Raw genomic sequence first — 16933 nt, 5'->3', positions numbered from 1 at the left:
TAATGGCCAATTTAGCCATCAAACGACAGGCGGTGCGGCACTACACGCCTGGTTAATGTTTGAAGAGGAGTCGCCTGAACATTTGATGAACATTAAGATTGCAATGCCTCATGAATATGGTTTCTCTCTCTATACCTCCCTCCTCCCTCGCTGTCCTTTCTCTCTGACTTACCTTCCCTCTGGTTGATTGGTATTGAGCTATTCCCACTTGGTACAGAATGTCTCCCTGTGTAATGTCACCTGCTTGCCTCATGTCTGCTGTAGGCAGGTCCACATTGGTTATGTAATGATTAGAGCCTTCAGTCCTGTGATCTTGGCTAAGGTTTGAGGGAATGTCCTGTGCTGAAGCCTATTAAAGTAGCTGTACTGCACATCCAGGTTACTAAAGTTCCTTACCCTCAACTTTACTAGGTCACTGTTTGACTCTGAATTCCCCTACACACTCAACTTTAGTACACTTACATTTGAGTGTCCTTTCACCTCCCAAGGCGCCTGCCTTATTCCACGTCACTGTCTAGGCCGGTGTCCTGTCTTATGGGGCTCACGAGTGGTGCAGCATATCAGTGTAGAGTTGTCACTACAATCCCTGGTTCGAATCCAGGCTGTATCACATCTGGCCGTGATTGGGAGTCCCATAAGGTGGCGCACAATTGGACCAGCGTCGTCTGAGTTTGGCCGGTGTAGGCCGTCATTGTAAATAAGAATTTGTTCTCAAGTAACTTGCCTAGTTAAATAAAACAAAAAAATCTGATCCTCTCCTCCAATCCACGTTAAAGAGAGAGGTGAGGAAACACGGACTAAAGAAGCAAGGATTTGACCGCTAGTAATGTTTCCAGACACTGTCTAATATGTACTGTCCTGATTCTACCTGCTGTCTCATTGGCCCCCTTCTGTTTCTCCTCAGGAAGTAGGCAGGCCACAGTAAGGTGATTGACCTGTGACCTTTGGATTTGGTTGTTTGCTGCGGACTCCAGATCTCAGATGAATTAACAGATGAGCTCACCCACAACCAGCAGAACACTCGTCTACTAATAATTTGCTCCTTACAGTTGAATGACCCAATTCAACTTCTTCATTGGACATTGACTGCATTCCAGAACCATTCAAAGTGTAAAACGGGCACAAAACAAGAGTGGACTTTGATTATGCATGCTATAAAAACACTACACCTTCCAACAAAAGCAGCAGAGATGAGGTGCTGTCATTTATTCAGAGGTACAGGATCTTTTATTAGTATATGTCATGACGCCAAATGTCTGAGTGCTTTTGATGGTTCATTCCTATTGATGGATTCACCCATGTGTTATTTAATAGATTGTTTCTATGACCCAGGGGCTAGGGTGAGGAACCTGATCAGAACTATTTGGGCTTACTTACCTGCTGGCCCAGGTAACCAGAGCCTTCAGCCTGGGTACTTATTAATATTTGAACAGGGCCCAGCCCAATCAGCTGAAATGCTCTGTAAACATGGAGAGACTGGTTTGGGTTTTAACCTACTAGTACCACAGTGACAATACAGTGAGCGCTAGGCTAAGTCGCTATCTGTTGTCACCCCATTATGGATTACATTCTAGAGCATGATTTATCAATGTACCCCAAGCCCTTTATAAAGTGTATAGGAGCTTCTGGCTTCATACACTAGTTCGACCCACGTGTAGCATCAACATGCCACACTCGGTTCCCAAGCGCTACCCAAACCTGTTTTTCTGGGCATTGTTCTTGTTACCTGTATGGTGATGTGATGACAAGTATCATTTGTCTGTAATTTATCCATTGATTTGCCTAACTGTTGGATGATAGGAGGGACTTTATGAGAGGAGTTGTGAAAGAGTCATCAACAAATGTGTTATTTGTCACATGCGCCGAGTACATCCGGTACAACCTTACTGTGAAATGCTTACTTACAAGCTCTTAGCCAACAATGCAGTTCTAGAAATGGAGTTAAGAAAGTATTTACTAAATAAAAAACATTTTAAAAGTACAATAACGAGGCCATGTAAAGTACCAGTCAAAAGTTGGCATACCTACTCATTCCAGGGTTTTCTTTGTTTTTACTACTATCTAAATTGTAGAATAGTAGGGAAGGCATCAAAACTATGAAATAACACGTGTCATGTAGTAACCAAAAAAGTGTTAATCAAAATATATTTGAGTGTCTTCAAAGTAGCCACCCTTTGCCTTGATGACCCAGAGTTACCTCTGCTGCAGTGGATACGTTCATTAGAGTTACCGGCCCCAGAAATTGCAGCCCAATTAAATGCTTCACATAGTTGAAGTAAGACATCTCAACATCAACTGCTCAGAGGACACTGCATGAATCAGGCCTTCATGGTCGAAATGCTGTAAAGAAACCACTACTAAAGGACACCAATAAGAAGAGACTTGCATGGGCAAAGAAACCCGAGCAATGGACATTAGACCGGTGGAAATCTGTCCATTGGTCTGATATTTTTGGTTCAAACCGCGGTGTCTTTGAGACGCAGAGTAGGTGAACAGATGATCTCCACATGTGTGGTTCCAACCGTGAAGGTGGGTGTGGAGGTGTGTGATGGTGTGGGGGTGCTTTGCTGGTGACACTGTCAGTGATTTATTTAATCGGCATGGCTGCCACAGCATTCTGCGGCGATAGGCCAGTCCAAATAGGTGAAAACCAGATGGGATATCATTTGTTTTCCAGGCTGTGTAAGGGCTATTTGACCAAGAAGGAGAGTGAGGGAGTGCTGCATCAGATGACCTGGCCTCCACAATCACCCGACCTCAACCCAATTGAGATGGTTTGGGATGAGTTGGACCGCAGAGTGAAGGTAAAGCAGCCAACAAATGCTCAGCATATGTGGGAACTCATTCAAGAGCATTCCAGGTGAAGCTGGTTGAGAGAATGCCAAGAGTGTGCACAGCTGTCATCAAGGCAAAGGGTGGCTACTTTGAAGAATCTAAAATCAACAATATATTTTGATTTGTTTAATAATTTCTTTGGTTACTACATGATTCCATATGTTTCATAGATTTGATGTCTTCACAATTATTCTACAATGTAGAAAATTGTAAAAAAAAAATAATAATAACCTTGAATGAGTAGGTGTGTCTGAACTTTTGACTGGTACTGTATGTCCTGCCCTGCTCACCTTGACTAACCTTCATGAATAGCTCCTGTCAGAATGTGTCTTGTGTTTGGTTGTGAGTGTGTGTGTACTCAACCCAGTGGATTATGCTTCCAGAATACACCTTGTGCTTACAGTAAAACGACTCCTGCCAAGTCTGACTGGACTTTGAACGAGCGGCTTTGTCTGTATTGGGGCCATATCTCAAATACTTCACTATCTGGATACAACTAGTGGCAATGCACGTACTGGCCCCCAGAGCAGTGCTAAGGTATGATGCCAGCTATTCTGTTATCCAGCTCTATACTGGCCATTCTGCTGGGCGGATATCTGGAGGAGCTGGATTACTGAAGCAGTGGGTTAGGGGGTGATATTGTGCTCTTCAGTCTCCTTTGTATATGAGACTGGAAGTGATTTGGACAAATGGCTGCTCATTTACCAACCCTGGCTGGCCAACCCTCTTTGACCTTTGTTGTAAAGTGATTCATCTTTACTGTCTGTCGGTCTGTTTTTAAGAGGAGATAAAAGTAGCACTACTCTTTCAAGAGGTCTGTTTGTGATGCGGTGTTGTGAAGGAGAAAATCTTTTATAGCTAGCATCCTGCAAGTTTTTCCCCAAACTTTTTTATGTAGTATGTGCACGCACACAGCCTGATCTGTAATCTGTTTCTACCAGTCCTCCTTCTCTTCGTCTGTTGCTCTTTGACTGCTTTCTCTTTCATCTCCCAACCTTTTCCCCTCTCCCCCACTCTGCCTTCCTCGTCTTTAGCCATCCTTTTCCCCTCTCCCCCACTCTGCCTTCCTCGTCTTTAGCCATCCCTTTCCCCTCTCCCCCACTCTGCCTTCCTCGTCTTTAGCCATCCCTTTCCCCTCTCCCCCACTCTGCCTTCCTCGTCTTTAGCCATCCTTTTCCCCTCTCCCCCACTCTGCCTTCCTCGTCTTTAGCCATCCCTTTCCCCTCTCCCCCACTCTGCCTTCCTCGTCTTTAGCCATCCCTTTCCCCTCTCCCCCACTCTGCCTTCCTCGTCTTTAGCCATCCCTTTCCCCTCTCCCCCACTCTGCCTTCCTCGTCTTTAGCCATCCCTTTCCCCTCTCCCCCACTCTGCCTTCCTCGTCTTTAGCCATCCTTTTCCCCTCTCCTTACTCTCTGATCTCTCGCATGATTGCCTTTTCTACTCGCTTCCTGGTGATGGAGTGAATGGAACCTCCAGTAGTAAAACTTCTCTTGTCTCACTCCACCTCCAAATTTCTCTCCCGCTCTCTCATAATTTCAGTGAATCATGCTGCCTTCTCTGTAAGGGACTGTGCTTTTGACAGTTGTGAAGCAAAGGTTGTAGCTAGCTAGTTAACTGTGTATTTTGGCAATGTTGTGTGGTGAGGGTTGAAATTGACTGGAATGTAAAAACAGTGGTAGTGGGGTTGAAAGGGTTTCCAGACTGTGCTCGGTGCTGTCCTGCTCTGCTCAGACGAGGGGAGGTCTTTTGTCTCACACAGAGGTCATACACACACACACACACACACACACACACACACACACACACACACACACACACACACACACACACACACACACACACACACACACAGCGCTGCTGTCACTCAACAGGCGCCTACGTCAAAACAAAGCAGAAACATCAGGTAATAGTGTCCTATGTGCGCTCTCATACGCAAACGCTTTTTATACAGAATGCATTCCAATGTATTAGCAGATGGTCATAGACTCTCTGTCTCTGTGTGTGTGGTATAGAGACTTGACTGGACTCTACAGTTTGTGTGATTTAAGCCACTCCAGATTGAGGAAAGGGCATGGTGAGAGGAATGCCACTGAAGTGTGGGTAAGAGCAGATATGGTGGGAAGACTTTCTTGTCTCTCAGGGGAGAACATGAGGGAAAGGGGGATGGATAGGCACTGAGAAGGGTAGAGAAGAGGCGGGCATGGTTGCAAAGCTGAACAGTGAGAAGGTTAGGCGGGAGAGGGCTGAAATGTTGTTGACATGAACAAGTATGTCATGTTCTCTCCATACTTGTAAGGTTATGTGTCTGTGTGAGAGGAGTAATGTGATACAGCTCTCCCACCATCATTGAGCCCTCCCTCTGTCTCCCTTCGTTCCCCTCTATTCAGTCTCCTACTGGAGGAACACTACAGAGCATTCTCTCTTTCCCTCACTCATGATGAGGCTGCCTCTGCAGCAACCAGCAAAGTACAGTCCAGCCAGGGTGGTTTTCAGCTCTGAGTTCTGGAAGGTTTGGTCAGTGGCATGTCCACAGAACCTTTATCCAAAAACAACAACCGCTCTGATTCTCTACTCCCTATTCACTTTTCATTTGTCGATCGTCCTCAGGACTAGCCTATTGCTTCAGTCACTTAGTCAGTGAGGGACTGTTTACCAGTCTTTGTTCTCTTTCCGGCTCTTTTGCTTTGTTCCATCACTCCACTTGAAGCACAGAGCGAAAGAGAGACTGGGTTGTTTTCTAATAGTTGGGAAAGACTTTCTGTGGCCTTATGCTTAGCCACCTCCCTCGTTCATTCCCCCCTTTCGCCTTCCAGTGGCTGTTTTCCTGTCGTAGCTGGGAACTGACTGAGGCAAGACTGTGTTTTCCTGTCGTAGCTGGGAACTGACTGAGGCAAGACTGTGTTTTCCTGTCGTAGCTGGGAACTGACTGAGGCAAGACTGTGTTTTCCTGTCGTAGCTGGGAACTGACTGAGGCAAGACTGTGTTTTCCTGTCGTAGCTGGGAACTGACTGAGGCAAGACTGTGTTTTCCTGTCGTAGCTGGGAACTGACTGAGGCAAGACTGTGTTTTCCTGTCGTAGCTGGGAACTGACTGAGGCAAGACTGTGTTTTCCTGTCGTAGCTGGGAACTGACTGAGGCAAGACTGTGTTTTCCTGTCGTAGCTGGGAACTGACTGAGGCATGACTGTGTTTTCCTGTCGTAGCTGGGAACTGACTGAGGCAAGACTGTGTTTTCCTGTCGTAGCTGGGAACTGACTGAGGCAAGACTGTGTTTTCCTGTCGTAGCTGGGAACTGACTGAGGCAAGACTGTGTTTTCCTGTCGTAGCTGGGAACTGACTGAGGCAAGACTGTGTTTTCCTGTCGTAGCTGGGAACTGACTGAGGCAAGACTGTGTTTTCCTGTCGTAGCTGGGAACTGACTGAGGCAAGACTGTGTTTTCCTGTCGTAGCTGGGAACTGACTGAGGCATGACTGTGTTTTCCTGTCGTAGCTGGGAACTGACTGAGGCATGACTGTGTTTTCCTGTCGTAGCTGGGAACTGACTGAGGCAAGACTGTGTTTTCCTGTCGTAGCTGGGAACTGACTGAGGCATGACTGTGTTTTCCTGTCGTAGCTGGGAACTGACTGAGGCAAGACTGTGTTTTCCTGTCGTAGCTGGGAACTGACTGAGGCAAGACTGTGTTTTCCTGTCGTAGCTGGGAACTGACTGAGGCAAGACTGTGTTTTCCTGTCGTAGCTGGGAACTGACTGAGGCATGACTGTGTTTTCCTGTCGTAGCTGGGAACTGACTGAGGCATGACTGTGTTTTCCTGTCGTAGCTGGGAACTGACTGAGGCAAGACTGTGTTTTCCTGTCGTAGCTGGGAACTGACTGAGGCATGACTGTGTTTTCCTGTCGTAGCTGGGAACTGACTGAGGCAAGACTGTGTTTTCCTGTCGTAGCTGGGAACTGACTGAGGCAAGACTGTGTTTTCCTGTCGTAGCTGGGAACTGACTGAGGCAAGACTGTGTTTTCCTGTCGTAGCTGGGAACTGACTGAGGCAAGACTGTGTTTTCCTGTCGTAGCTGGGAACTGACTGAGGCAAGACTGTGTTTTCCTGTCGTAGCTGGGAACTGACTGAGGCAAGACTGTGTTTTCCTGTCGTAGCTGGGAACTGACTGAGGCAAGACTGTGTTTTCCTGTCGTAGCTGGGAACTGACTGAGGCAAGACTGTGTTTTCCTGTCGTAGCTGGGAACTGACTGAGGCATGACTGTGTTTTCCTGTCGTAGCTGGGAACTGACTGAGGCAAGACTGTGTTTTCCTGTCGTAGCTGGGAACTGACTGAGGCAAGACTGTGTTTTCCTGTCGTAGCTGGGAACTGACTGAGGCAAGACTGTTTTCCTGTCGTAGCTGGGAACCTACTGACATACACACGGTCTTTCTATTCTATTTCTCGCTTTCTGTATTTCTCTCTCAATCCACTATTCTGGCCACAGTTGGACAAGGCTTTTAAGATTTCCTCTCTCCTCTAGTGTTTGCGTACACATTGCCTTGAGTCGTGAGAAATCTAATTGCTGACACCAGCTTGACCTTGGATATCGCATCGCATGTTAAGAAGTTCCTCTCATTCTGTTTCTTTCTCCATGTTGGCGCTTGCTCTCGCTCGCTTGCTCTCTTTGTCTTTCTCTGTCTCGCTTTGTCTCTAGCTCTCTGTGTGTGGCACAGTTGTGTTCAAGCAAGGTTGTGCTAGCATGTTATAGGGACTCAGTATGGGAAATATAAAATGAAGGGAGCTGTGTGGTACTCTAGCATTCCACAGCTGTTTGGCAGACAAAGAGCAAGAGAAGCCATTTCCTGTAGGTTTGTGGTTACACAAGTCTGGAGAGTAGGAGAGTCACTGTCTTTTCTGTCCTGTGAGATGATGTGCTCTGCTTTTTTAACAGTAGGCAGTAAAGCACACTCATCATCAGGATGTCATGCTCTGTCTTGAAGTATTGGATTTCACCGTGGCTCTCACTGTAACAGTATCTTGTGGTTTGTTGTCATACTTGCACTATGGTAGTGGAGTATTAGTCAGTCTCACAGTAAATCCTTCAGTGTTGTATTTTTAAGTTACTGTTAAAGCAAGTGATATTTGTGTTAGGTCGAGTGTGTACGACTAGTGATGTGCTCACCCTATCACTAACGCAGTTCGTTCACACCTCGGTGTGTGTGTGCGTGTCCGCTAGTCCTGGCTCAGATGGACTGGATCACTGAAATAGCTCAAACTCTGCCCACCTTTTGTGTGACATTGGAGTTATCCTCAGAATCTCACATGAATAAGTGTAACCCCTCATCTTCCAATACGCCCACATATCACTGTGGTGTTTCCCCCTCTGCGCAATAGTCAGTTCTAGAGAAGATTTGCTCCAGTGAAGTTGTATTGATCCCCGGCCAGCCAATGGCCCACAACACTGACAACAATGCAATGGGAAACGATTTACTCTGAGTTAGGACTGTGTGACGGACATCTGCTGCTCCACAAAGCACATGAGATGGAGGGGAGGAACGGGAGGGAGGGAGGCACAACAATCTTGGCGCCAAGGGATAGCACGTGGCTGAGAGAAAGGCGCACTAAGGGGACAGATGATAGGATGTATGGGAACAAAGGGTTGCTAGCAAAGACATGCACAGTTTTAAAATCCACTTAGAATCAGATAATATGCTATTTATTAGCTCTATAATTCAGATTGTGTGCATGTGGAAAACTGCATGTCTGTGCATGTGTAGGTTCAAAGCTGCTGTCACTTGTTTGATCTTGTCTGCTATAATGCGCCTGCAAGGCATGTATGAGTCTCTGTGTGGCCTTGTATTGTCCGGCCAGTCTCTGTATTTACTATGCTAACAACGACACTGCCAACGCCAGCCAGTTAGTGGTGGCCTACATGCCAGCTCTTCTCACCTATACTAACAGAGGAGAGGTGTACCAGAATAACTAGCGCTGTTCCTATTCCTCGGATTTCTCGACTTTGCTCGTCATCCCTGCCTCCTGTACCCATCTCTTCCCCCTTCCTGTCATCTCCCTCCTTTCCTCTCGCCTCTGTTCATCACTCCAGATTTCCTCCCTTAAGGCATGGACACTTCAAATTAAATCAAATGTTATTAGTCACATGCGACAAATACAACAGGTGTAGACTTTACAGTGAAATGCTTACTTACGAGCCCCTAACCAACAATGCCGTAAAAAAAAAAGTAAGAAATAAAAGTAACAAGTAATTAACTTCTCTGCGCTACGGATCCCTTTAGCGGGATCATTTTCCTAAACAACCGCTGAATTGCAGGGCGCAAAATATTACAAAAAATATTTCTAATCATGCAATCACAAGTAAAATATACCAAAACACAGCTTAGCTTGTTGTTAATCCACCTATCGTGTCAGATTTTTAAAATATGCTTTACAGAGAAAGAAATCCAAGCATTTGTCAGTATCAATCAATGCTAGAACAGCTAGCCCTAAATTAGCATGGTCACGAAAGTCAGAAAAGCAATACAATTAATCGCTTACCTTTGATAATATTTAGATGTTTGCACTCACGAGACTCCAAGTTACACAAATGTTATTTTTGTTCGATAAATGTTACTTTTATAACAAAAAACGCCATTTAGGTTGCGCGTTATGTTCAGAAAACTAAAGCCTCGTTCCGTTCGACAAATTCCAAAAAGTATCCACAATGGTCGTAGAAACATGTCAAATGTGTTTTATAATCATTCCTCAGGTTGTTTATAACAAACATAATCGATAATATTTCAACCGGACCGTAACCTATTCAATAAGAAAGAAAATGGAGAGCTACCCTCTCACGCGCAGGAACTAATCAGAGGACACCTGACTAGTTTTGAAAAATCTCGCTCATTTTTCAAAATAAAAGCCTGAAACTATGTCTACAGCCTGAGGAAGCCATTGGAAAAGGAATCTGGTTGATACCCCTTTAAATGGAAGAAAGACGGGCCAGGAAAAACAGATAAAATAATAATAATCATTTTTTTTAAATCACTCCCGGGTTACATTTTTCTCAGGTTTTCGCCTGCAGAATCAGTTTTGTTATACTCACACATTTTGACAGTTTTGGAAACTTTGGAGTGTTTTCTATCCTAATCTGTAAATTATATCCATTTTCTACGATCTGGACCTGAGAAATAGTCAATTTACCTTGAGAACGTTAAGTAATATGTACATGTAGGTAGAGTTATTAAAGTGACTATGCATAGATGATAAGAGTAGCAGCTGTGTTAAAAGGGGGGGGGGGGGTACAATGCAAATAGTCTGGGTAGCCATTTGATTAGATGTTCAGGAGTCTTATGGCTTGGGGGTAGAAGCTGTTTTAGAAGCCTCTTGGACCTAGACTTGGCACTCCGGTACCGCTTGCCATACGGTAACAGTCTATGACTAGGGTGGCTGGAGTCTTTGACAATTTTTAGGGCCTTCCTCTGACACTGCCTGGTATAGAGGTCCTGGATGGCAGGAAGATTGTCCCTGGTGATGTACTGGGCCGTACGCACTACCCTCTGTAGTGCCTTATGGTCGGAGGCAGAGCAGTTGCCATACCAGGCATTGATGCAACCAGTCAGGATGCTCTCGACGGTGCAGCTGTATAACCTTTTTGAGGATCTGAGGACCTATGCCAAATCTTTTCATTCTCCTGAGGGGAGAATCGGTTTTGTTGTGCCTGCTTCACAACTGTTTTGGTGTGCTTGGACCATGTTAGTTAGTTAGTTAGTTGGTGATGTGGACACCAAGGAACTTGAAGCTCTCAACCAGCTCCACTACAGCCACGTCGATGAGAATGGTGGCGTGCTCGGTCCTCTTTTTCCTGTAGTCCACAATCATCTCCTTTGTCTTGATCATGTTGATGGAGAGGTTGTTGTCCTCGCACCACGCAGCCAGGTCTCAACCTATAGGGAGGAGGTCAGTCTCATCGTTGTCGGTGAGTGAACAGGGAGTACAGGAGGGGACTGAGCACGCTCCTGTGAGGATCCCTGGGAGGATCAGCGTGGTGGATGTGTTGTTACCTACCCTTATCACCTGGGGGTGGCCAGGATCCAGTTGCAGAGGGAGGCGTTTAGTCCCAGAGTCCTTAGCTTAGTGATGAGCTTTGACGGCACTATGGTGTTGACTGCTGAGCAGTAGTCAATTAATAGCATTCTCATATAGGGGTTCCATTTGTCTAGGTGGGAAAGGGCAGTGTGGAGTGCAATAGAGATTGCATGATCTGTTAGGGCGGTATGTAAATTGGAGTGGGTCTAGGGTTTCTGGGATAATGGTGATGTGAGCCATGACCAGCCTTTTAAAGCACTTCATGGCTACAGACGTGAGTGCTACGGGTCGGTAGTCATTTAGGCAAGTTACATTAGTGTTCTTGGGCATGGTGGTATCCTTAAAACATGTTGGTATTATAGACTTGGACAGGGAGAGGTTGAAAATGTCAGTGAAGATGCTTGCCAGTTGGTCAGCGCATGCTCGCAGTACACATCCTGGTAATCCGTCTGGCCCTGCGGCCTTGTGAATGTTGACCTGTTTACAGGTCTTACTCACATCGGCTGCAGAGAGTGTGATCACATAGTCTTCTGGAACAGCTGGTGCTCTCATGCACTTTCAGTGTTATTTGCCTCGAAGCGAGCATAGAAGTAGTTCAGCTCGTCTGATAGTCTTGTGTCACTGGGCAAGGCAGTTAACCAACCGTTCCTAGGCCGTCATTGAAAATAAGAATGTGTTCTTAACTGACTTGCCTAGTTAAATAAAGGTACAAAAAATTAATAATAATAATCGGAAAATCTGCGATCAAAAATACCGATTTCCGATTATGAAAACTTGAAATCGGCCCTAATTAATCTGCCATTCCGATTAATCGGTCGACCTCTAGTATGTACGCACGGTCTCTGTGGGAACGACATCATCGATGCACTTATTAATGAAGCAAATGACTGATGTGGTGTACTCTTCAATGCCATCAAAGGAATCCTGGGACATATTCCAGTCTGTGCTAGCAAAACAGACCTGTAGCTTTTCATCTGATCACTTTTTTTATTGATCGAGTCACTGGTGCTTCCTGCTTTTAATTGTTTTGCTTGTATGTCAGAATCAGGATAAATTTATGGTCAGATTTGCCAAATGGGGGATGAGGGAGCTGAATGCGTCTCTGTGTGTGGAGTAAAGGTGGTCCAGTGGGGAAATAAAAAAATAATCTTTAGTTGCACATCTTAACTTTTCTTGGACACTAACGTCCCACTTGGCCAAAAGCCAGTAAAAATGCAGAGCGCCAAATTAAAATATATTACTATAAAAATCAAAATTTCATGAAATCACACATGAAAGACACCAAATTAAAGCTACACTTGTTGTGAATCCAGCCAACATGTCTGATTTCAAAAAGGATCTATGGCGAAAGCACACCAAACAATTGTTAGGTCAGTACATAGCCACAGAAAAACACAGGCATTTTCCCAGCCAAAGAGAGGGGTAACAAAAAGCAGAAATAGAGATAAAATGAATCACTAACCTTGGATCTTCATCGGATGACACACATAGGACGTCATGTTACACAATACATGTATGTTTTGTTCGGTAAAGTTCATATTTATATCCAAAAATCAGAGTTTAGGCGGGACGCTACTGTCTCACTTGGCAAAAAGCCAGAGAAAATGCAGAGCGCCAAATTCAAATATATTACTATAAAAATCTAACTTTCATTAAATCACGCATGAAAGTTAACAAATTAAAGCTACACTGGTTGCAAATCCAGCCAACATGTCAGAATTCAAATAGGCTTTTCGGCGAAAGCAAACAATGCTATTATCTGAGGATAGCACAATAGTAAACAAAGACAGATAAGCATATTTCAACCCTGCAGGCGTGACACAACGCAGAAATGGAAAATATAATTCATGCCTTACCTTTGACGAGCTTCTGTTGTTGGCACTCCAATATGTCCCATAAACATCACAAATGGTCCTTTTTGTTCGATTAATTCCGTCGATATATATCCAAAATGTCAATTTATTTGGCGCGTTTGATCCAGAAAAACACTGCTTCCAAATTGCTCAAACGTGACTACAAAATATATCAAAGGTTACCTGTAAACTTTGCCAAATAATGTCAAACTACTTTTGTAATACAACTTTAGGTATTTTTTAACGTTAATAATCGATCAAATTGAAGACGGGATGATCTGTGTAAAATACAGGATTAAAACCAACTATAGCCAGCTTTCTGATCACGCGCTTCTATCTAACAGGACACTAAATGCTGCCCCCTATCCTAGAGAAGTTAACATGCTAAAATTTGGTAAGATAGATTTATGTTTCCCTGTATTAAAGTCCTCGGCTACTAAGAGCGCCGCCTCTGGGTGAGCGTTTTCTTGTTGGCTTATAGTGGAATACAGCTCATTCAGTGCGGTCAGCATCATTCTGTAGTGGTATGTAGACAGCTACGAAAAATGCGGATAAACTCTCTATGTAGATAGTGTGGTCTACAGCTTATCATGTGATACTCTACCTCAGGCGAGCAAAACCTTGAGACTTTCTTAGATATCGTGCACCAGCTGTTATTTTCAAAAATACATAGTCTGCTGCCCCTTGTCTTACCAGACACTTCTGTTCTGTCCTGCCGATACAGCGTATAACCAGCCAGCTGTATGTTGATATTGTCGTCGTTCAGCCAGGACTTCGTGAAGCATAAGTTATTAGTTTCGAATGTCCCGTTGGTAGGATAATCTTCCGTGTAGGTCATCGATTTTATTTTCCAAAGATATCACGTTTGCTAGCAGAATGGAAGAAAGTGGGGGTTTATTCGATCGCCTACAAATTCTCAGAAGGCAGCCCGACCTCTGGCCCCTTTTTCTCCGCCTCTTCACGCAAATGACGGGATCTGTGCCTGTTCCCAGGAAAGCTGTATATCATTGACGTCGTGGTGCTCGTCGGACTATGCCAGTCCTTGGTGAATAATCGCAGTTTGGATGTCCAGAAGTTATTTTCGGTCATAAGAGACGGTAGCAGCAACATTATGTACAAAATAAGTAAAACAATAAGTTACAAACAACGCAAAAAACACAATTGATTAGGAATACGTAAAACGTCAGCCTTGTTCTGCGGCGCCGTCTTGCAGACTTAGCACCTCTGTTCAGAGTGCCAGCTGTAATTTATAAACCGATTTCTACATGTAGAATCGCACGAAAATGCTGGCAGTCAGACGCCCACCGGTGGGTGGTCCCTAGAACTAATGTTGAACGAACGGCAAATGAGCGGCAGATTGACATTTTGTTGCAGTGGGTTACACCCATCTGCCTTGCACCCATCTCATATCCTCCACAGCTCAAACTATATTGAAGAGGACAGAGGCCCAGATTAGTATAAACACCAGATGGTTTGGTGTGTGTGCCTTAACACACTGGCCACAGGGGTCAAGAGAACACTCACAACACACATACAGAGAGACATTACTTCACTCACTGGATGGAGAGACCGACACACACCAACAGCACATAGGCTCAGAAGTGTGTGCACGCGCGTTGCTAATGCTATTGACATGTGACTGCAGACATCTTGGTAATGAAGTTGAGATCAGCAGGAGAGAATGTCACTCCCTTTCCATTCAATGTTTGTCATCTAATTGTCTGCCTTGATGTTTCTCCCCCCAGGGGTCATAAGATGACGAGTAGCTTCCCTCAGACGAGACAAACCACTTAACCCGTCTTTAGCACTATCTCCGTCAGCAAGTGTCTGCTTGTCATACAACACAGACAGTGTGATCAGTGAGTCTGTGGACCTCATTGCGTTATGCGTTGTGGTAAATAGGACACTTGATTCCAGCACAAATGGCACCATGAGTCATTTATGGACTTATAAATGAATGAATATGTAATCAAAATCAAATCACATTTTATTGGTCACATACACGTGTTTAGCAGATGTTATTGCGGATGTGGCGAAATGCTTGTGTTTCTGGTGCCAACAGTGCAGTAATATCTAACAAGTATTGTCTAACAATTTCACAATAAATACAAATATAATGTAAATAGAAGACATCATTTTTATTTGTATAGAGACAGTGCAATGCAAATGAGGTTTGAAACACACTGGCACGTGTGTATTGCTTCGCACAGACAGTAGTTTGTTTGTGTTATGTGGTTATTAAATCTGGACCTGGCTTGCCTCCTCTGCCTTACCACCTCTGTCTCCCCCTGGTGTTTGGGTTGAGTGTGACCGCTTCCCTCCATTGTGCCCCAGCAGCAGCTCAGCTCTCTCAGGGAGGTGCAGGTTGCCAGTTAAGTGTTCTCTCTCTCTGTTCTCTATAAGTGGAGTAGGTCTCTTTCCTCAAACAGGGAGGGAGTATTTGAAACAGGACATTTTGGAACAGCTGGGAAACGGGTGAAAGTCAGTGGGTTTATGGGAAATGTAGTGGCAGGGTGACTGTGCCAGAGATAGTCATGTAACATCTGTGGCACGGTAACTGACTGTTTTGACATCTTTGTGGAATGATTTCTTAAATCATTTTGGTCTTGTTTAGTCTCCACCCAGAGGAATGTTAGTGTTCAGTCTAGAATATCCTTCCTTTTTAAGAACACACAAAGGCCTTTTCATTGTGTGCATGTGAGTGACCCCACGTTTGTCATGGTGTGTTTCGATATACAATGTTTTGTCTTCTCTGTTCAGTATCTGGTAAGTGTGTGATTGAGTGACTACGTTTATGGTGTGGTTGGGCAGTCTCCTCTTGTTTGGTGTGTAGTTTGTGAAAGTTCATGTCTGGTTTGACACTGACTGACACATAGACACAATCTATAGCAGTGGTGCCCTTGGAGTGTGAGGCTGCTAACTGAGGAGGTAGAAGAGTAATGTTAGTGGAGGAGAAGAGTTCATCCTCCCTTTTTGTTGCTCAGATGTTCCCCCTCTTCTTCCAGAGGGCTGGTAGGAACCACAGGGCAACCGGAGGCTGTTTCAGACTGGTACATCTTTCTTTCGCGTCTTCCTCCCCTCCCCCTCTACTCTTTTGACACGCTGTGTTTTTATTTTGGGTGAATAAAGCCTTTTGCAGCTGCATTAGCCTGTCTGTTTGAGAATTACATTTCGGTAGGTGAGGAAAGGGGCCTTTCAATTTGTTGTTGTTGTCTTCGCACAGCTTCTGTGTGTAACATGAGTTTGGGAAAGTGAGAATATGTCATGATGCAGTCAAGTAATGTTTTCCTCTTTGTCTCTCCTCTAGTTGCGAGTTTCCTCTGACAGTGGACTGAGTGTCTCTGTGAGCGTCTCTCAACCTGGGACGACTGCTCTTCTGGCCACAGCGTCCATGAGGTAACGGCGGGAAGCCCCATACCACCCTCGCTCCGCCCTCCATCCCCCTCTCCCTCATCCCTCTCTGCAGCGATGGGTCAGAAGATCTCAGGCAGCATCAAGTCAGTGGACGCACGGGGTGAGCCTTCATACCGGCCGGTCCGCCGTGAGCTGCGGGGTCCAGACTTCTGCCGGCCTCCTCGTCTGGACCTGCTTCTGGACATGCCCCCTGCGACCTCTGACCTGCAGCTCCACCACGCCTGGAACCCCGAAGACCGCTCGCTCAACGTCTTTGTCAAGGAGGACGACAAGCTGACCTTCCACCGCCACCCGGTGGCCCAGAGCACCGACTGCATCCGCGGTCAGGTGGGCTACACACGGGGGCTCCATGTCTGGCGGATCCACTGGCCGGCGAGACAACGAGGAACACACGCTGTTGTAGGGGTGGGCACGGCTGACGCTCTTCTACACTCTGTGGGTTACACGGCCTTGGTGGGTTCTGACTGTGAGTCGTGGGGTTGGGACTTGGGCCGGAACAGACTCTACCACGACAGTAAGAACCGGCCGGCCTCCACCTCGGCACCAACATACCCGTGTTTCCTGGAGGCAGACGAGTCGTTTGTTCTGCCGGATGCCCTGCTGGTGGTGCTGGACATAGACGAGGGCACGCTCAGCTTCATGGTGGACGGCCAGTACCTGGGCGTGGCCTTCAGAGGGTTAAAGGGCAAGAGGCTGTACCCCATCGTCAGCGCCGTGTGGGGACACTGTGAGGTCTCCATCCGCTACGTTAATGGACTGGATCGTAAGTCAATGTCCT

General features: G+C 45.6%; 1 protein-coding gene across 2 annotated transcripts in view; it reads left to right on the top strand.

The window, feature by feature from the left end:
* Nucleotides 1-16933, top strand: part of LOC129822344 (SPRY domain-containing SOCS box protein 4-like) — a 55266-nt gene that overhangs the window by 20636 nt on the left and 17697 nt on the right. The window contains exons 2-3 of one of the 2 annotated variants that reach the window (XM_055880565.1): nt 905-1048; nt 16049-16918. In XM_055880565.1, coding sequence (XP_055736540.1) covers nt 16210-16918 — 709 coding nt within the window. In that variant the 5' untranslated portion in view covers nt 905-1048; nt 16049-16209. The remainder of the gene's footprint in view (nt 1-904; nt 1049-16048; nt 16919-16933) is intronic. The other variant, XM_055880564.1, reaches the window with a different exon arrangement.

This window comes from Salvelinus fontinalis, chromosome 24 (genome assembly GCF_029448725.1).
Source record: "Salvelinus fontinalis isolate EN_2023a chromosome 24, ASM2944872v1, whole genome shotgun sequence".
Lineage (NCBI taxonomy): Eukaryota > Metazoa > Chordata > Actinopteri > Salmoniformes > Salmonidae > Salvelinus > Salvelinus fontinalis.
This window is presented reverse-complemented; position numbering and strand designations above follow the sequence as displayed.